The sequence below is a fragment of the Macaca thibetana genome, chromosome 13 (assembly GCF_024542745.1).
Source record: "Macaca thibetana thibetana isolate TM-01 chromosome 13, ASM2454274v1, whole genome shotgun sequence".
Taxonomy (NCBI): Eukaryota; Metazoa; Chordata; class Mammalia; order Primates; family Cercopithecidae; genus Macaca; species Macaca thibetana.
In genome coordinates, this window is record NC_065590.1 from 78087567 (window position 1) to 78110177 (window position 22611).

General features: G+C 37.3%; 2 protein-coding genes across 6 annotated transcripts in view; both read right to left on the minus strand.

Annotated features, from left to right (window-relative positions):
* LOC126933840 (protein FAM136A-like) overlaps positions 1–22611 on the minus strand; it is an 879973-nt gene that overhangs the window by 741443 nt on the left and 115919 nt on the right. The gene's annotated exons all lie outside the window — the stretch shown is intronic.
* The window catches only part of CLIP4 (CAP-Gly domain containing linker protein family member 4), a 95532-nt gene that overhangs the window by 31864 nt on the left and 41057 nt on the right, over positions 1–22611 (minus strand). For all 5 annotated transcript variants that reach the window (XM_050753982.1, XM_050753986.1, XM_050753984.1 and 2 more), the window contains 6 exons: positions 17185–17421; positions 15783–15918; positions 8424–8567; positions 4771–4860; positions 3858–4001; positions 776–910 (listed from right to left, as the gene is read on the minus strand). In XM_050753982.1, the coding sequence (XP_050609939.1) occupies positions 776–910; positions 3858–4001; positions 4771–4860; positions 8424–8567; positions 15783–15918; positions 17185–17421 (886 nt within the window). The remainder of the gene's footprint in view (positions 1–775; positions 911–3857; positions 4002–4770; positions 4861–8423; positions 8568–15782; positions 15919–17184; positions 17422–22611) is intronic.

Consider the following 22611-nt stretch of genomic DNA (forward strand, 5'->3'; position numbering starts at 1 on the left):
GGCCGAGGCGGGCAGATCACCTGAGTTTGGGAGTTTGAGTCCAGCCTGGCCAACATGGAGAAATCCCATCTCTACTAAAAATACAAAATTAGCTGGGCGTGGTGGCACATGCCTGTAATCCCAGCTACTCGGGAGGCTGAGGCAGGAGAATCACTTGAACCCAGGAGACAGAGGTTGCAGTGAGCCGAAATCAAGCCATTGCGCTCCAGCCTGGGCAATGAGAGCAAAGCTCCATCTCAAAAAAAAAAAAAAAAAAATAGAAAGTAATCTTTACTTTTGGAAACACAATGTTAAGTACAGATTGGAATGAATATATAAATACACAAACATGTATTTTTAAGAGCCCCCCCAAAAATGTATTTTGAGCCCTTTTGTGTGCTTTTCTCTGCGAGCCACTCTGATAAAAAGGTACACAGTTAACTCATTATTTACTACTTATTTTAAAGACTATCCTTAGCAAAAATCTAATCCTAAAATGTTTGCCTGTCACTTAGCACACCCAGCAATCAGTAGGAGTAAAACTGGAGAATGACAACTAATTTTTAACACTGACCATTTAAAACACAAGTGGCAAGAAAAAAATGTATGGGTAACCATCCACCTGAGTAAACACAGTTTGAGTGTTCATCATCGTTTCACATTTTCTGTGCTATAGCTGCCATCCATAAAAACTGTTCATCAAGATTTCTCTACAGTTAAATTCTATTTACATGTAAAATTTTAAACCTTTTGTATTCTAAAGAATTCAAGTTAAGCAAATACGCAGATGAGTTACCTGGAGCGAAGTTTGTTGTCCCAAAGAACCTAATGGTGCCCAGTCTCTGTCCTACCACTAGCACTCTCTCTCCGAGGCGGAGCTCCCCCTCACAACGGCTATTATTTGCTGTAGATGTTGCTGAGGAATTCAAACCTGTTCAAGTCGGGGAGGGACACAGGGGCAGGGCAGGAAAACAGGAGAAAAAACAAAGGGAGAAAAACTCAAAAAGCACATTAGCCAAAAAAATCACACTAGGTATTCTAACTAGTCTAGTTAGTTGGTGATTTTGATATCTGATGCCTTTCATCACATAAGTCATCTACAGTCGTGTTTCTCACGTGTGAGGTCAAGTTACTCAAAGGAAAAGTGAAGAGTTTCCTGGGAAAATTACTGCCATGGGAAATTCACAAAACCTTATCCCTGGTAAAGTACCAACTCTGCCAATATTGCCTGCAGCATTTCTACTAGAAGAGGGGTCACAGCAAACTGTTTCTGCAAAGAGCTGCACAGTAAATATGTTAGGATTTGCTAGCCATACCTCTGCCACAACTACTGAACTCTGCCATTGCAGCATGGAAGTAAATACAAACAATACATTTTTTTTAAATGTGCATGGCTGGATTCCAAAGAACTTTACAAAAACAAGTGGTAGGTCAGATTTGGCCCATGGGCCATAGTTTGCCAATTTCTATTCTACTAAAATACTAGAATTATATGATTAATAGTTCACTTAGACTCAGTGTAAATTATATAAAAAGTCATGTGATTTGACTTTTTCTTTTTTTTAAGAAACAGGGCCTCGCTGTGTTGACCAAGCTGGTCTCAAACTCCTGGGCTCAGGCGATCCTCCCACCTCAGCTTCCCAAAGTTCTAGGATAACAGGCATGAGCCACTGTGACCAGCCAAAGGTAGCACGATTTGAAGGTTAAATTGCTATACGGTCCCAATTATCCTAAACTGATTTTGTTATTAAGAACAAAACCACTGCTCTCTCAACTTGATTCATTCAAAACTAAACCTAGAAATGCCCACGATTAAACATAGAAGTCCTAGAGAAATATGATCTAGAAAGCTGTTCAAATATAACAGCTGAAAGAGAAGAGGTGGGTGCTCGAGCCTTGTCCCGTCACTACATAAACAGAGATTTGAAGAGCTGCCATCTGAGAGGGAATAGAGAACTCTGGAGGAGGGCATGGGATGGAGGATAAGTCATATTGTGAAAAAAGAAGAGACCAAAAACATAGCAATTAAACAAGGAACATAAACCCATGGAGAAGGTCTGGATTATACCAGTAAGTCCTAGGCCCTCATCATAACTATTATTCTATAGCACTTCATAGTTTATAAAGTGCTTTTCCTAAAAATTATACTGAAAAATAAGATACAAACTCAGGAATTAACTAAGACACACTGTCAACAGCCAGTAAGTGGTACACCTAGATTAAAACCAAGATTCAGTGACCAGAAATCCTCAGGCCCGTCCCCTTGTTGCCTGTAGACAATGAACCAAAGATGGCAAAGTTCAACAGTGGGACACAGGCTAGGCATGATGGCTCACGCCTGTAAATCCTAGCACTTTGGGAGGCCAAGGTGGGAGGATCACGTGGGTCCAGGAGTAGAAGGCCGCAGTAGCTATGATTGCAACACTGCACTCCACCTGGGTGACAGAGCAAGACCTTGTCTTTAATAAAAGAAAAAAAAAAAGTAAAAAACAATGGGATATGATGAGGCTGAGGTCCCTACCTTTCCCATTTCCCAAATCCTTTATTTCTACTCTTCTTTCTCTAATTTTTTAACCTAACTTTCCATTATTGTTCGTTCTCTGCAGTCTACATCTCCCTCAAATGCAAATCTACAGAAAAAGTGGAATATCTACTCACTCGAGAAACATGTTTTAAGTAAATGTCTCTGGGGTTCCCAACACAGACTTCCCCATATCTCCCATTCTCTGCCCATCTCCCTCTTTGAAAGGTCCTCTTTCTCGCTCTGATAACTCTCTTCATCTTCACTATTAAGTCAACATAACCCTCAAATTTATTTTTTGAAAGGTAAATATATAGGCATGCTAGACTACTTTGTTTAGAAGGTTAAAAAAAAGTAATTCCATACCCACATGTAAATTTTAAAATCAAGTAAATGTCAAAAAAAGTGCAAATGCCAAATGAAGGAGGGCTTAAAACGTGAATGAAATTCGGACAAACAGGACGGCTGTGTCAGCACTGTACCTTCTCACCTCTGCTCCTCACAACATAAAGACAGCAAACTGGTGGGGGTATGGAGAGAGGAAGCCATTTAGAGAATAAATACTCCAGGCAAACAACTTCAGGCAAAACTTTCAGGTTCTCTGCTTTTAGGGTCCCAATGTTTAGGCTTATTATGTCAATGTTATTGTTGAGAGTTTGGGAGGTTTTTTCCCATCAAGTATTTTTTTTAAAATCTGTCATGAACATTTTCCATAGTAAAATGTTGGTTCAGTACAAGTACTATTAATAGAAGTACTAAAAAAAGACTCTGGTAATAAAGGGGTTCATGAAGAACAATTTTTGCCAGGATGGCTTTTGCCTTTCCGGACAAGTTCACTGTATAGGCAGCAAATAAGTGAACTGCAACAGACAAAATCTATGTCATTTCAAAAGGAAGTCTGATAAAGCGTTTTACGTATCTTTACAAATAACTGAAGAAATGTGGACTGAGTGAGATTATGCAGGTTCACGGCTAGTTAAAAAGCTGTCTCAGAACTGGCTGGTATTGCCATCCTGGGAGAGGACCTCTGACCTTCTCCTAGGTTTTAAGCAAACATAGTTTTGAAACAACCACTTGAATAAAAACAGAGAACGCATGCTTTTTAAATATGAAGATGACACAAAGTCCTATGAAGAGGCTAAATTCAGATGAGGTGAAACCACTAAGAATGAATTACATGAAAATAAATGCAAAGTCTTAAGGCTTAAGGCTCAGGGGGAGGCGGGGGAAGAGTAAAAGTAGTTCAATCTGATTGAAGTAAAGGGTTCCTTCTACACATTTAAAAAGAGCAAATCTACTTACAAACAAACCAAGATAAAAAACACCAAGAAAGCCTGGTTGAAAAAGCCATAGATACCAGCACTGGCTCTGGATGAAAGGGAAGGGCTTTTGCTCATTGTCTTCTTGTTACTGCTGATTGCATTCTGTTTCTTGGGGTAGCTCTGTCTGTGTTCCAAAGAAGATGTAGAGGAGCAGCTGCTGACAGATCCAAGCAGGGCGACTGCAACAGATAAAGAAAAAGAACGTGTCAAACTGCAGAAAATAAGATGTGGACCAAGAAGCAGCTCGTCAAGGCAAATCTTTCTGAAACTCTTCATTTAACTTCCTCAATTATGGATTATCTAGTGTCAAATTAAATGCCTGATTTCATCCAAATAGCAATTGTAGTTTATCTATAAAAGATTTTATAACACAAGCAATAATATTTTAAGGATTCCTACGGTAAGATCACAATCTTATATAAAAGGTGTCACCACATCAATTGATGTAAACTGACTACTTAATCTAATGACCATCACTCACCTCTCACCTTAGATGACATAGAGTTCCATCTTATTTATACAAAAATTAAACATGATATTAGTATGTTTTAAGGCAACAAAAGCTTAATATTAAGATTTTTTGAGTTAAACCAGAAGGCAAGTAGGAATACTCATGCTCAATTCATCTAATGATTTGATAGCTAAAGGCAAATGAAACCTTTGTGTAGAGCTATCTATATTATGGAATTTCCTTTTATTTTCTTAAATCTAGTCCAGTAGTTATCTAATTTAAGACAAAAGAATCATAGTACAGTGTTTTACACACACAAAATATAATGTATATAGCTTGGTATGAGCTGCTTCAGTGATTTCCAAGTTTAGTTTTTACTATAATTTCTCCCTTACCAACTTTAAAACTTAACCTCCATATAAACTGTTTTCCGACTATTAATTTAAAGTTCCATCAAAAGTTCAATTTTGAGAAACAGAGGTTACAAGGTATATTACCGTCTTTCTCTGTCACAGTTTTCAGTTCTTCCCCAGGAGGTAATGAAAGTGTTGACTCAGAAGCACTATCTTTTTTTGATGTCATTAATCCTTGGACGCAAAAATGAAACACTTTCAGCAAGAATTTTAACATTAAGAATTTTAACATTAAACATAAAATGTATTTTTTAAAGTACATGCATCCCTCATTATCTAAGTCTTACTCACTTCTGAAAACATACTGGATAACAACTGCACAGACATATGAGGACATGTTTTAGTATAAGTACTAGCATATGAGAAGGAGACAGTAACAGTGGCTACAAAGATAAATTCATGTCTCATCAAGATGATCACATTCTGAGATGGGTCCTGAGGGACAGGTCAGATTTCTTCCTGAGAACACTGGCCATATGGTGAGGAAGAGCTGAGGGCAGGCATTCTGGATGGACAAAAAGAAAATCTTAAGGAAAGACACAGAAAATGGTGAGCAGCTTGGCTGGACTAGAGTACTTCCAGAATGTAGGAGAAGCCAGACTAGACAGACAGGTCACAGTAACACCTCAGAGGGGGTGACAGTGCCCCGCTAAGGACTGAGAACTCTTCTGCAAAGAAGGAGCCTCTGCTGGGCTTTGAAAAGGAACACTGGCATGAACAGAGTCTAGTTAAATAACACTCTCCTGACAGCAGGGCTGCAACGAAACCACAGCAGGAGAGGCTGGAAGCAGGGACCAGTCACACGTTATTAGCACAGTCCAGCCATTAGAGCCTGAACTCCAACAGCAGAAACTGAATGAAGAGGGTGGAGGGGAGACATTTTATGAAGGCAACCTGAAGATGACATTTTTATTTTTCATTATATTTTTCAGTTATAAAATATTTTCTTTAAAGTTTTTATACAAATAATACAAGGAGATTCCTTGTACACTTTGGGTTTCCTCCAAAGGTAATATTTTGCAAAATTATGGCATAATAATATGTCAACCAGGATATTGGCAGTGATACAATTCATCAGTCTTAGATTTCCACAATTCTGCTTGTACTTATTTGTGTGTGTGTGTGTGTGTATATATATATATAACACACATGGGTGTATCTTTGCTTCTTTTTCATATCTTCTATTTCTTGGCTGAAACTTTCTTTTCATTTGTTTCAATAGTGTTCACGTATGATTTTTTCTTTTTTTTTTTTTTTTTTTTAAAGAAACAGTGTCTTGTTCTGTTAGCCAGGCTGTAGTGCAGTGGCACAATCATAGCCCATTGCAGCCTAAACTCCTGGACTCAAGCGATCCTCCTGCCTCAGTCTCTGGAGTAGCTGGGACTACAGGTGTGCACCACAATGCCCAGCTACACCCTTAATTCTTAGAGTGTGGTTATATTATTTAAAATCTTTATGTGTTCATTGCAATGGCCATGTAGTCTTGAAGCTGCTATGCTTGGACTGTCTTTTTCCTTGTTAGAGGTGTTGACTTTCCTGGTTTTTCATATTTTGGGTAATTTAAAATTGTATCTTGTGTCCTCTGAATATTATGTATGGACACTGGAATAGGTCGTGTTTAAATCCTATGGAGGACGTTGACTGTTGCATTTTAGCAGGCAGTCCACCCACGTAGGCTCCAGGTGGGAGCTCCTGACCCCTCTCTGCGCACTGTGGTTCTAATGTAGGTTCTGTTTCCGCAGCCTCTACAGTGCTGTTTGAATTTGTCTCATGTGCTGTGCAGCCCAGTAGTCAGGCTGGGACCCGAGCAGTGGTCTACCAAGGAGACCAAAGGCTTTGGTCAGATCCATGCATACACCACTTGCAAGAAGACCTAGGAGTTCACAGCCAAAATTGTGAGGCCTCTTTCTTGAGCTCCCTCTTCTCCATGATTTCCCTGATACTTCCTGCTCCTGGGCATCCCTTGTTGGTATTCTGAGTAGAATGTCTAAGCTTTAGTTTCCTTGCTCTGTCATACGATCCTGAGATTGATTGTGCCTCTGGGGCCAAGCAGTGAGAAAACAGAAGAAAAACCAGTGGGGATTCCATCTATGTCCTTGGACCAAAGTTTCTCTGGTCAGAGACATGGATTTCCCTTCCTTGGGGTTTCAGGTGCCTGCCCATCCACAGCTGCCCATCCACACCATGGAGGATTGCCTGGGGACTGGATGGGAGAGAAACAAGGGAAAGAAAAGGCAAACAAGAAAAACAACAGGCAATTTCATCCACATTCTATCTAATAGGAGACCCCTTTTCTGCTCCTCAGAACAGAAATAGAGGGGGCTTTCTGTCTATATTTACTGTATACTTCTGGGCTTCAGGTTAAAAGGATTCTACTTATAATAGCATCAAAAAGTATGGAGTACCTACCAATAGAACTAACAAGGCAGATACAAAATATCTGTAGAAAAAATTACACAATTTTGTTGGGATATTTTCAAAGGGCCTAATTAAATGGAAAGATATTCTAAACTCATAATTTAAAAACTGACTATTGTAAAGACGTCAGTTCTTTCCACACTGATTTAAGCTTTAACTAAAACATCAGTTAAAACCTCAACAGAATTTTTAAAAGGAAACTTAACAGTTCATTGTAAACTATATATGGAAGTGTGATTTATAAAAGCCCAAAACAGGCAAAACAATGATCAAGAACGAGATAAGAGGCTCTCCACTACTGGACATCAGGACTTATTTTTAAAAACTACTTATTATGGAGTGCAGTATTGACACAGGGATATTCAAATAGCCCAGCGGAACAGAATATAAAGGCCAGTCGAATTCTTGGACAAATTCCTTTCATCCTGGTAGAAAGCTTTCCACCTCAAGTATTTACAAATTAGCAAGTATTTATTGAGCACCTATTTTGTGCATTGCTACAGTGAAAACAACACTACAATTTGCTCTCATGGTTCAGTTCAAGTTTGAAATTTTGCTGAGAGAATAGGACACTTGCACAAATAAAGCAATCAGAGGACAAAACCCAAGATAACAAATAACAGTTGGGCAGTATGGATAAAAAGTACATACAAAGTTAGGGAATGAGGAGATTAAAGTGAACTGGAGTTATCAAGAAAGCGTTCATGGAGAAACAGGATAGGAATGAGAAACAGGATAGGAATAAGAAGTTGAAAAAATGGTGAGGACCTCAAAAGGCAGAAGTCAAATTACTGCACCCAGATAAATAGCATGAGACAAAGTATGAAGGGAGGAGTGAGAAAACGTACGTAAAAGACAGGAAGAGATACGATAAACTGTAGTTCACCTATGGAAGCCATGCGAGACTCTATCAATAAAGAAAGAGAGCCGCAACTGCTAGTTTCAGGAGTCAGAACTTTTTTCTGGTAAAAGAGAAGTCACTAAACATCCTTCAATAGGCGAGGAGCCTAAAGTTAGTTTTGTTCCATAAAAGTTTGATGAAAGTATGAAATCTAGCTTTGAGGATAGATTATGTGTGATGAAAGTATGGAGACGGTAAGGGGAAAAAAAGAAGGAACAAATCTGAAATACATTTGTTAGGGACTGAAGTCATTAAAATTGAGGTTTAAAAACACGTAAGATGCAGGTTTTATTAAATTCAGGTTTCATAGTTGGCTAACAAAAAAAAGTGAAGCAATCTAAATAGTAGGAATTCTACAAATAAAATTAAAATACTGAAGCAGAACTAAAATACTGAATAACTTTGTGATTTGACCTACCAGTATTTACTTTGGACGTTACATGAGCTATGTCAATTTTCTGGGACCTGATGAGAGGCACAGCAGCTTTTGTAGAAGGAGTGTGTGCTATATTCTTCCTTCGATCTTTTGCTTTACTTATCTTTGAAAGAGGTGCAAAAATACCTAAGGGAGAATGTAGAATTTTAGTGTTACACAGATAAAACATTTCAAATAAAGGAACAAGTACAACTAATTAGTAATATAAATATTTAATATAAACCTTTAATGCCCACCGTATGTCCTATGATGAGAGGGAAAAAAAATGTAAGACACAGTACTTACCCTCAAAGAGCTTACAGTCTAGTTTTCGAGACTAACCACACATCAATAATGTAAGAACCACATTTCAGTTGTTAAGTGAAATTCAGGAGAAAGAGAAACGAGTAAAGGTAATATTAATAGTTTTCTATTATTTCTAAGCAATTGGCAAATAATAGTGAGCTATAGAGCATAAAAACCTATTCTTCCATGCCAACTTATATCTCCTTTGGAAGTTATATTTATCTCACATTATAGCTTTTTATGCCCATGTCTTATCTCTCTTCCAGACTAACACCTTTAAAGACAAAATTTAAATGTTACTTAACTCTGCATTCCCCCCGTACCTAATTACAGTGTGTTACACATAGCAGGCATAAAATAAAGCTTTCTGACTATAAAATATAATCTTCCTAAAAGGCCTGGCCCTCAGGTCCTGACAATCGGAAACAATACAGTGTGCACTGGGGGGGGGAGCGGCAGGGGCAGGGGGTTGCCTATCTGCAGCAGTTGGGCGTACAAAATTCCATCAAAAAGGAGTTTATCCACACAATAAAATAACCAGTATAAGAAGAATGCACTGACATTAAAGATAGTGAATATAAACTATAAATACCAAGATAATCTGGCTAAGATATTTAAAAAGTGAAAATAAAGCCATAATATGTGTATTACACTCTTTCATTGAGTGTTTACCATCTAGCAAATATACATTATGACTAAAACGGAATATATTAAAAACAACTTGTTTTAAAGCAGGGTAGAAATGCTCGAGACTCTATAACAAGTGAGTGCTTTGTTAATAACTAAAAAGTACCAACTCCCCTACTTTTCTGCTAATCTTAAAATTCTCTCCCACCTCAGAGTCCATACTACTTTATCCTGATTTTCCTATCTAACTTATTCACAATATTCTCTCTTCTGTCTCCTATGAGATTTTCCATGACTTTCTATTCTTTCTCTAAATTATTTGCCTTCCCTAACACACACACACATACACACACCCTCTCTCTCTCTTTCTCTCTCAAGCTTGGTGATAATGATGACAATGATGATGATGATGATTACAACCAGTGTTGGCAAGGGTTTGATGAAAGAAATTATTTTATACCCTGGGAATGTAAATTTGTATGATCTTATTAGAAAACAAAAATCTTGACCTAATCCACTTTATAGAATTTTAAAGAAATAATTATATTTAACGGTACTGACAAAGGTTACAAGGTTTCATCTGTATACTAAAAGAAAAAAAAAAATTTCAAGAGCTGCCACAATTTCTAGTTTACTACAATGACCCAATCATACTTCTGGAAATGAATCATGAGAAAATACTCTAGGAGGGAAAGGTTTTATATCTGAATATGTCATCACTGTAACATTATTCATAAGTAGGAGAAAACATAATTGTCTGCCAATATGATGAATTAACTATATCCATAAACCACTATATCATTGTAACATTATAAGACAATAAAGATTATGTAGAAATATATAAAAATATGAAAAGTAAATCAGGCCAGGCACAGTGGCTCACACCTGTAATCCCAGCCCCTCAGGAGGCCAAGGCAGGCAGATCACCTGAGACCAGGTGTTCAAGATCAGCCTGACCAACATGGCGAAACCCCATCTCTACTAAAAATACAAAAATTAGCCAGGCACAGTGGTGTGTGCCTGTAATCCCACTCAGGAGGCTGAGGCAGGAGAATCGCTTGAACCTGGGAGGTCACTGCACTCCAGCCTGGGTGACAGAGCAAGAGACTGTCTCAAAAGGAAATCGAAAAAATTAAGTTATATATTTGATTACATTGTAACATTTGTGAAAAATTGCATGTGGGAATACAGGCAGCAGGCAGGATTGGAAGAAACCTAAAATAAACATTTATAAGAGAAGTCAGGCTGTGGAGTATTTTTCTAATTTGTTTGATTTGTGTCATTCATGTCATAACAATGTTCAATAAATTATGTTTTTCTTCATCTCAGGGAAAACGTGTGGTTTTCTGGACAGCAGCAAGTTGAAGGGCCAAAGTCTAGATTGGGGATCAGTCACTGAAGGACACTTTTCAGAATTAGTAAACCCTCTTACAATGATTAAAAGAGAAGGGCAGCCCTCTCCATCTTTTTGTACTTTCTCTTCAACTTCCACTGACCATAACATGTTTCTCTTCTGAGCAAGCCCCATCATTTCGTGAACCTCCCTGCTAATGAAGTGGGATGGGGTAGAGGGCTAAATTAATTGGAGTGGGGAGAGGAGAGACTGCTGGAGGCAGCAGTGCTGGGTGGAATTGTCTAGGCTGTGGTATGTTGGCTTTCTCTTTTTTCTTTTCTCCTTTGATTATATAAGAGCTATTTCATTTTAACTTATATATGGTGATCACACAGGCAAAAAGACAAAAAGGAGAGAAAATGTACCTCTTTTACTGGAATAATGTTTATGATTACAAGTGAATAAGGTATTTTTATCAATATGAAGGCAAACTTGGCTGATATAACCTCTATCATGAATACTGACACCTCTACTTCACTATAAATAATATATTTTCTAACAAAAATAAATCTCACCAGGAAATTTCCATAAGCTAAAGTATATCTGTATATTAAATTAAACATTTAATTCTATGGCTTAGAAAGATTTCTGCAGTATATAAAACCTCATCTATATAGTTTGCATTCTTCTTATTTTTTTTTTTTTTATTAACCAAAGCATTTCAGAGAACCAAAACTAAATGTAAAGCAATGACTGGATGCATAGTATACGGGCAGCCTCTATTACTCAGTTACTCAGGCTAACTGAATTATTGATAGGATTTTTCTCAAATCTCGACATGTAACTGGAAGGCTTAACTAAAAACAAACACATGATGAAGAATTATTTGGAAAGACAAAAATAACAAATTTCCAGATAAACATGGCCCACTGAACACAGCTTTAACTCCAATTCTTCTTCTCCAACCCCCACTAAAATATCGGTAAGGCATAAAAATGGTATGAACTCTGAAGGAAAAAAAAAGAAAAGGAAAAAAAAATAGTAAAAGCTTCCTAAAAGGAAGAAAGGGTCAAAAATAGAAGATGGAAAAACCTCTACCTACTTTTTGTTTTTTCTTTTTCATTTTATACTAAATAATCTGTACAACAACACTTCAAAACTTCTGAACAGCAACACTGGAAGCTTAGGATAGTAGTTGGTAAACTATGGCCCAACAGCCATATCCTGGCTACTGCCTGTTTATTGGTCAAGTTTTATTGAAATGTAGCCACATCCATTTGCTTACACACTGCCTATGGCTGCCTGTTTACTACGACAGCAGAGCTGAGTAGCAGGTGCACCAGAAAGTGCAGAGCCCACAAGGCCTAAAACATTTACTAGGTGGCCCCTTACAGAAAAAGTCTGTCAAACTCTACCTGAGACACTAGAGTATCTCCTTAAATATATTCAGAGAATATGAAATCCAACCTAACATTCCTTATCCCAAATTACTGCATGAAGTATGAGGGGAGAAATCAACGTGTGTTTAGAATAGAAGGACTCAACACATTTACTTCTCAGGAGTCCTTTGTCAGAAAGCTACTGAAGGACATCCTATATCAAAAACAAGTCAACCAAGAAACTGTTACAATGGGTTTCACATTCTCTCTGTATATTTAAGGTAATACTCTATCGTCTCATGTAGCGCACTAAATCTTTCTCTTCAGAGTACGAACTCACTAGATGTCTCAAACTGGAAAAATCAAGAAAGATTCATGTAAATATATGATTTACAAATACAGATATTAATATCAGATGATACAGCTAAAAGCGTTGAAAAAGTTCTTGCTTCTAAGGAGCAGGATTCGAGGGCAGAGAAAAACAAGCTAAGAGAGAGTTTTGTAATAAGCTTTGCCATACAATCTGACTTTAGTAAACTAAGTATATGTATTCACTTTGGTAATTATTAAAAGACATAAAAACAGTAATACCACCCAAGTATTAAAACTTATCATTTTCTACAGTTAAAAAATCTAATACGTATAAGAATTAACAGATCAATAGAACAAAACAATCCTGAAATATACCATAGCATTGATAAGAACTTAATCTATAATAAAAGCAGCACAACAAACCAAAGGGAAAAGATGATAGATTTAGCAAGAGAGAAAACCGTTGTTGAGAAATTCCTTGGCTTCTGATTAGCCAGGGGATTCCCCAACTCCCCTCACCTCCACCTAAGTAGCTTAGCCATGATCTGGGGCTCCCAGAACTGTCAAGGGTTACACCCATTTTCACACAATCCAACACATGACCCCTGCCCCACAACTTGCCTTTAAGTACATATAAGAGGATGGAGGCAGGTCCTGGGAGTATCCAGCTTTGTGCTAATCAAGCACACCTCCCCTTGGGACAATGAGAGTTTGGGAGTCCCAACGTGTTCTGCTGGCAATCTAAATTATTCCCATAATTCTGATTTACCTCTGCCCCATGTGTTGCTAAAGGCTTTTGATCCTGCCCTTAGTCTGCTTGACAGGTGGCAAAGTAATCTACTGGAGGAAAATTAAAATTAAATTCTTAACCTCAGACTACTAACCAAATAAATTCCAAATAGATTACATAATTAAGTATAAAAATGAAAACATTTACATTACAGCTAAACAGGAGGAATAAGTTCTAGTGTTCCACAGCACTGCAGGGTGAAGATGGTCAACAACAATTTATTGTATATGTTCAAAAAGCTAAAAGAGAGGATTTTGAATGTTCTCAACACAAATGATAAATGTTTGGGGTGATGGATATCCTAATTACCCTGATTTAATCATTACACCTTACATTACACAGAAATATCACTCTGTACCCCATAAATAGGTACAATTATTATGTGTCAACTAAAAATAAAAGGAAAAATATAAACATTTAAAGAAATATAAAATGTATAACTAATCCTTAGATTAGGAAGAATTATCAAAGCATAAAAGCAATATAAGAATTTATAAAAGAAAACTCTTTAAGCCATGAAACTACATGTCCAAAAAACATTGCAAATGAGGGTCAAAGGCAAATGACAAGCTGGACAAAATATCCATAATAAATAAAGCTTAATATCGTAAGTATGTATTTTAAAACTCATCCTTTTTTTAAAAAGACACCCTAATATCCCAATTTTTACTGGGAAAATAATATGAACAGGCAATTGCCAAGGAACATAAAAAATACCTATACAACAACAAAACACTTTAATAAGTGCTGTATTTCACCACAATAAGATAAATACAAATTAAAATATAGAAATTTTCATGCATCAAACTGGAAAAATTAAAGGAAATGGAGCTATTCAAAATCACATTTTCAAACAATATGTAAAGATTTGGGGAAATTATATTAGGATATCAAATAAAAATGCAGAATTTTTGTTTTCCTCATTTTCAAATCTTACACAATAAGCATTTTTATAAACAAACAAAAAAAAGTTTTAATAGACCAAAAAAATGAGATTCCATCCTAAGTGTGTGATGAAAGGAAACTAGTAATTTTGATAAATGCGTGATAGCCAGCAGCTCTCATCTGCTGAGTGCTTACAGGGAATCAAGCACTGTTCTAGGTGCTTTATACTTTTACCAACACATTTAATTCTTGCACTAGTCCTTATGATAGTGTCATCCCTATTTCACAGAAGACAAACTGAGGCACAAGAAGAGAAAGAGAGTCACATAGCTGGTAAGTAAAGAAATCGATTCACACACAAGAAGTCAGACTTCAAAGTCCATACCCTTCATCATCATCATACCACACCACCTCACCATCAGGCCACAAGATGAATACTACACAATCGTGGAAATAACGTTCTAGAAGAGTATTTCATTTCAAGGAAAAATATTCACAACATAGTAAGTAACTACAAAATCAAATTGAAATCAACAGGCAGGATAGGTGTGTGTGAGAGAGAGGAAGAATAAATTTACCTAAACATGTCAGAAAGAATTTACTTAAACATTTGTCAGAATTTACTGAAACATTTGTCGGAAAGAGAAAGAAATTTCGCAGAGTTTCAAAGAAACCTCAGGAGTGTGGTCGTAAAGTTGGCCTTGCTTGATTTTTCCAGTTTTCCAGGTTCTTCATGACCTCCAGAGCTCTGTACTTCCTTGATAACCAAGCCCCTCCCTTGGCCACGACACCACCAGGAGCAGGATTTAAGTGAGGTCTGCAGAGCTGGGCGTGCCCCTGGTCAGAGGCCTTCTCCCAATCACTATACTGCTGGCAGCAAGAATCAAGGGCAGTCCAACAGCTCACAGCCTACTAATGAAAACACCACTCTCATCACTGTCCCTCCACTAAAAGCCACCCCAGAGACCAGTCCCAAGAAAGACACTTTCCCAAAAACATCGTTGAGGCAATCCCATCAGACGTGCTCTTCACCAGTCACTACCAGACACTCTCCTAAATCTTTCCATCATGGCCTCTGAAACTCATGGTTGGCCAGGCACGGTGGCTCATGCCTGTAATCCCAGCACTTTGGTAGGCCAAGGTGGGCAGATCACTTGAGGTCAGGAGGTTGAGACCAGCCTGGCCAATGTGGGGAAACCCTGTGTCTACTGAAAATACAACAATTATCCAGGCATGGTGGCAAGTGCCTATAATCCCAGCTACTCAGGAGGCTGAGGCAGGAGAATCGCTTCAACCTGGGAGGCAGAGGTTGCCGTGAGCTGAGATTGTGCCACTGTACTCCAGCCTGGGTGACAGAGCGAGACTCCGTCTCAAAAAATAAAATAACATAACATAACATAACATAACATAAAATAGTGGAAAGCTGCACCTGATCTAAAGCAAGGCTAACTCTTATACTGAATTCCATTTCCCTTTCAAGTTTTTCAGGCCTTTCCTCCTATAAGTGTCCCCTTTCTCTCCTGCAACTACCATTTCTCGCTCTCACGTTACCTCCCATCACTGCAAATAAACATAACTATCTCCTACCTTTAAAAAGTCCTCCCTACATCCACATGCCCCTCATTTATCACATAAGTAATCAGGAGAAAAGTTTTATTTAACAACTGTAAAAGAGTAAAACTCGATTATTTTTAATTAATTCTTACTGAGTTAAATAATATCAACCTTACCATACTTGGGGGCACATTTAAAGTATTGGACTTTGCCAACACTTCCATTATTTTTTCCTTCTGGTTCATCCAGTTCAATGCCGGCCCACTGCCCACTTGCAAATTCAGTTGTTCCACAAAATCTTAATGTACCAACCTAAAGAAAAGATAAATCAGAATAACTTTTGGGAATTATTAGTAATTCCAACGGTCCTACTCCTGCAACTTTACTTCACCATGGAAGTTTTTAAAAATTCACTCTCTCAACATTACCTTTTTATCCTTGGTAATGTTCCTTGCTCTCACTTCAGAACAAGGAACATTACCAAGGATAAAAAGGAACATTAAATAATAATAAGGGAGTCAATTTCCAAGAAGACATAAGAATCTTAATTAGCTGGATAGTAGCACACGCCTGTAGTTCCAGCTACTCCAGGGGCTGAGGCAGGAGGGTCGCTTGAGCCCAGGAGTTCAGGGCTACAGTGACCTATGACTGTGCCACTGCACTCCAGCCCGGGCAGCAAAGTAAGACTCTTCTTAAAAAAAAAAAAAAAAAAAAAAAATTGGGATGCAACTATGTTGGGAAATTCAATATCCAAGCAGGAATTCCCTATTCCATTCTCCATACCAAGCTCCCTATTAACCTCAATATTAAGAAAAACTGAGGGTGGGGGGCTGGGGAGGGATAGCATTAGGAGAAATACCTAATACAGACGACAAGCTGATGGGTGCAGCAAACCACCATGGCACATGTATGCCTATGTAGCAAACTTGCATGTTGTGCACACATATTCCAGAACTTAAAGTATAATAAAATAATTAATTTTAAAAAGAAAAAACAAGAAAACCTCCCATATGAGATATTTTTTAAAAGCAACTGGTAATAAATGAATGCAATATGGAAACAAAAGCTTGGGAGGAAAAAAGGTGTCTGGATGATGGGAGTAGTCCTCTTTTCCACATAAATCCTTATCACCAGGCTACACAGTATCTCAGACTGCCCTATTTGTGGGAACCCAAAGACAAACACCCACGAACAGCAAGGGTCTCCTGTGCTCCATTTCTATGGAGTAGCAGCAGTCGGAGAAGCACCACTGGGGGAAGAGGGGACTGCAAAGAAAATCCTCCACCCTAGATCATCCCTCAGCTCATGCCTCTAAATTCACTCAAGAAGTTCTACTCCACTCTATTCTTTATTCAAATAAAGATGTCTTCATTATTAAGTTCAAGTAGTTCATATTCTTAAAGCATAACTTAACAGTAAATTCATATCCAAGTCTTACATTTTCCATTAAGCATCTTTCTACTTACATGTTGAACCTTTTTTAAAAAACTCGAAACTCTGACCTTACTCTCTGTGCCCCTAAACATAGGTCATGGACATAACAACCTCGGCTTCAGAGATTGCAGCTACTTACTGTACCTTCTGTCCTGCAATAACGACACGATCCCCCAACTTCAGGCCAAGTGACGTAAGCATTGCCTTGCCAGTGACATGATCATAATTTGGGAGCATGGCCTTTGAGATGTTACATGACAGAGGCACCGCGTCTAGGAGCATCTGCTTGATTTCCTTAGCAGTGGCTGCGGCGTCAGCCATCTCTAATGGCATATCTACTGGGTCTGGAACAACATCAGCAGGGATCTGTCCTTTGTCATTCTACAAATAAAGATAAGAGAAAAATGTTCAACTCTTATTTACTTAGAGCACTAGAAAGTCATATAAAATTTCTGTTGGAGGAATTTTATGTTAAATTCATTCATCATTTGTTTATTCAAAAACATTTCCTGAACACCTACAATATGCAGGCACCATTCTAGGTGCTAAAGATCCTACAGTGAAAAAAACACAAGCCCTGCCCTCAAGGAACATTACATTCTGGTGGGAGAGAGAGACCACACAACATTAAACAAGTAAATTATATGTGGCATAATAAACAGTAATAAGTGGCCTGGAGGGGAAAAAAAAAAAAAAAGCAGGGAAGGGAAGTAGGAAATGTGGAGACAGAGATGGTTGTAGGGGAAACTCTTTAGATTAACTGGTCAGGGAGACCTCACTGATGAGATGCATCTCCACAGAGATCCAAAGCAGACCAGGGAGGAGCCATGCAGGTTCTCTGGCAGGGAAAAGCACTGCATCCATGGTGGGGAGCAGTGCCCAGGTCCTAAGCGGACAGCATCCTGCCCTCACAGGCATTTGAGAAAGCAAGCTTGGAAACAGAAGTCACAAGACTGACTGGCTTCCCGGACCCAAATCCACAGTTCCAGAGCTGCCCTCTTGGCTCTGTGACCTCAGCCCCCTGCCCATTCACGGGGTAACTCAGATTTCAAAACTAGAAACTATGGTTTTGATACTTCTAAAACCTGGGCTATAATCAAGAAAAAAGCTCTGTTTTCACTATGATGGAAAGACTGGTATCCTGGGATTTATCCTGTGACCAGATAAAATGGCCAGAGACAACCCCACAGTCATTTGCATGGTATATGTATTATCAAAGCCCTATCATATGAATTATCTGTCACCTTACATTCCCTAACCAAAAACCTTAGACTTCATAATAATCTAGATTGTAATTTTCTCTTAATATAAAGAATAAAGATACTTTTGTTAACTGAGAAACTTTTTTCCCTTTCTTCACTGATGACAATCTTCTTCAAACGAACCACGTGGAAAAATGAATGAGGCTTTTAGAACACACTTAGTTTGCAATTGCTTCACATTTTTTTGTTGTAAAATTCAAGTCAGGTTGGTCCTTAGTAAAAACATGGCAAGAAGGTATGTTACTAGATTTCGGGGATGGTAATGGACTCTTTTAATCCCAGATTTCAAGAAAACATACAAAATATAAGATATGTGTTACACTAATGTATACTCTCTAAAAAACAGAGAGAGAAAAATAGGGAAACATAACAATTTTAAAAATACAGCCAGGCTGAGAAGTTGTAAGCTATGCTTACAGTGAATATTTTACTTTGGACTTTTGTTATATCCCCACTTTTTGGAGCCTGTCACACACTTCTGTTGTCAATTACCATACAATTCAATAATCAAAACTCCTGTAAAAAAAAAATAATAATGATAATAATAATAGTAAGAATAATACAGTAACAATGATGATATCTTCCTAACACAAGAAGGCTTATTCATGATCAATTGTGGAATTCCACTTTCTTCTAAAGTGGTGGCACACCACCAGAATCGCCCTATAAAAGATGATTAAGGGAGTTCTACACATGGAAACAAAAGAACAAAACTTGCTACCACAGAAGCATACATAAGCACATAGACTATGTTCTCCATAAAGCAACTATACAGTTGAGACTAGGAGGCAACTAGCTAACATCACAACAACAGGAACAAAACTTCACATATCAATATTAACCCTGAGGAAGGTTAATAAAAGATGACTAACAGAGTTCTAAACATGGAAACAAAAAAATAATACTTGCTGTCACAAAAGCATACATAAGCACATAGTCTATAGACTCCATAAAAGCAACTACACAATCAAGACTACAAAGCAACTAGCTAACAACACAAGAGGAGCCCAACTTCACATATCAATATTAACCCTGAACATAAACAGCCTAAACACAGCACTCAAAAGACATACAGTGGCAAATTGGGTTAAAAAAAAAAAAAAAAAGACCTATCCTTCTGCTGTCTTCAAGATACCCATTGCACATGTAATGACACCCATAGGCTCAAAGTAAAAGGCTGGAGAAAGATCTACCATGCAAGTGGAAAACAAAAAGGAGCAGAGGATCACTATTCTTACATCAGTTAAACATACTTTAAGCCAACAACAGTCAAGAGGGACAAAGTAGGGCATTACATAATGATAAAGGGTTCAATTCAACAAGAAGACTTAACTATCCTAAATATACATACACCCAACATTGGAGCACCCAAATTTATAAAACAATTATGACTAGACTTACAAAAAGATGAACATAGTCACACAGTAACAGTGGGTGACTTCAACACTTCACTGAAGGCATTAGATCATCAAGGCAGAAAACTAACAAAGAAATTTTGGACTTAAATACAGCACTTGACCAATTAGACTTAATGGGCATCTAAAGAATACTCCACCCAACAATCACAGAATATAAATGCTATTCTCATTGGCACATGGAACATACTCAAAGATTGACCACGGTCATAAAGCAAGCCTCAACAAATTCAAAAAATCAAAATCACACGAAGAATCTCTTGGACCACAGTGGAATAAAAATAGAAATCAATACCAAGAAGAGCTCTCAAAATCACACAAATACATGCAAACTAGAAAACTTGCTCCAGAATGACTTTTGGAATGAATAATAATATGAATATTATTACAAAGAATAATAATAATATAATAAATTATATATTAAAATATGATTTAATATTGTTATATTAATAATTAATATTAATAAAATTATATTAAATAATAAATAATGAAATTAAGGCAGAATTCAAAAAATTATTTGAAACAAATGAAAATAGACACACAATATACCAAAACCTCTGGGATGTAGCAAAACCAGTGTTAAGAGGAAAGTACAAAATGTCTGAATCAAGAAGACAGGGAGATCTCAAATTAACAACCTAACATTGCACCTAAGGGAACTAGAAAAATAAGAACAAACTAAACCCAAAGCTAGTCAAAGAAATAACTAAAATTGGAGTACAACTAAATGAAACTGAAACCAAAAAAGGCATTCAAAGGATCAGCAAAATGAAAAAGCGGTTCTTTGAAACAATGAAGATTGACAGACTGCTAGCTAGGTTAACAAAGAAAAAGAAAGAGAAGATCCAAATAAGCACAACTGGCAATTATAAATATGACATTACAACAATCCCACAGAAATGCAAAAGATCCTCAGCAACTAATGTGAATACCTCTATTCATACAAACTAGAAAATCTAAAGGAAATCTAGAAAATCTAGGAATCTAAATTCCTAGAAACACACAACCTTCCAAGAACCAGGAAGAAAGTGAAACCCTGAACATACCAATAATGACTTACAAAATTGAATCAGTAATAAAAAACCTACCATCCAGAAAAAGCCCAAATGGATTCACAGCCAAATTCTACCAAACGTATGAGGAGGAGCTGGTTAACAATCCTACCAAAACGCTATGAAAAAACCAAGGAAGAGGGATTTCTCCCAAATTCATTCTATGAAAGCAGTAACATCTTGATACCAAAATCTGGCAAAGACACAACAAAAAAGAAAACTACAGACCAACATCCCTGGTAAACACAGACACAGAAATCCTCAAGTTACTAGCAAACCAAATTCAGCAGCATACCAAAAAGAGAATTCACCATGATCAATTCATGCAAGGAGGTTCAACATATGCAAGTCAATAAATGTGATTCACCACATAACAAAATTAAAAACTGTATGATCATCTCAACAGACACAGAAAAAGTAATCGATAAATACCAACACCACTTCAAGACAAAAAACCTTCAACAAATTAGGCATCGAAGGAACATACCTCGAAATAATAAGAGCCATCTATGACAAACCCACAGCCAGCATCATACTGAATGGGCAAGTTGGAAACATTCCTCCTGAGAACAAGACAAGAATGTCCACTCTCACTACGCCTATTCAACACAGTACTGGAAGTCCTAACCAGAGTAATCAGGCAAGAGAAAGAAATAAAAGGCATTCAAATAGGAAAAGAGGAAGTCAAATTATCTCCCTTCATCAACAATATGGTTCTATATGTAGAAAATTCTAAAGGTTCTGCCAAAAAAAACTCCTAGACCTGATAAACAACTTCAGTAAAGTGTCAGGACACAAAATCAATATACGAAAATCAGTAGCATTTCTATACACCAATAACAGGCTGAGAACAAAATCAAGAACACAATTCCATTTACAATAGCCACAAAGTAATAATAAAAATACCAAGGAATACATCCAACCAAGGGGATGGAAGATCTCTACAATAACTATAAAACGTTGCTGAGAGAAATCACAGACAACACAAACAAATGGAAAAACACTACATGCTCACGGACTGGAAGAATCAGTATCACTAAAACGTCCACATTGCCCAGAGCAATTGACAGATTCAACACTCTTCCTATCAAATTTCCAACATCGGTTTTCACAGGATAAGAAAAAACTGTTCTAAAAAATTCACAGAGCCAAAAAAGGAGCCCAAATAGCCAAAGCAATCCTAAGCAGAAAGAACAAAAGCCAGAGGTATCACATTACCTGACTTAAAATTATACAAGACTACAGTAATCAAAACAGCATGATATTGCTACAAAAAATAGACATATAGACCAATGAAATAGACTAGAGACCCCTGAAATAAAGCCATACACTTACAACCAACCAACTGCTCTTTGACAAAGGTAACAAAAATAAACACGAGGGAAAGGACACTCTACTCATAAATGGTGCTGGGAAAACTAGCTAACCATATGCATGAAACTGGGCCCCCACTACTCACTACATACAAAAATTAACTCAAGATGGATTTTAAAAACTTAAATATAAGAAATCAAACTACAAAAATCCTAGACAAAAATCTAGGAAATACTCTTCCAGGCATTGGCTTAGGCAAAGAATTTGCGACTAAGTCCTCAAAAGCAAAGGCAACAAAAATAAAAATTGTGAAACAGGACCTCATTAAACTAGAGCTTCTGCACAGCAAAAGAAACTATCAATAGAGTAAACAGACAACCTACAGAACAGGTAAAAATACAAACTATGCATCCAACAAAAGATTAATATCCAGAATCTATAAGGAATGTAAACAAATCAAAAAGAAGAAAAAATCCTATTAAAAAGTGGCAAAGAACATGAACAGACACTTCTCAAAAGAAGACATAC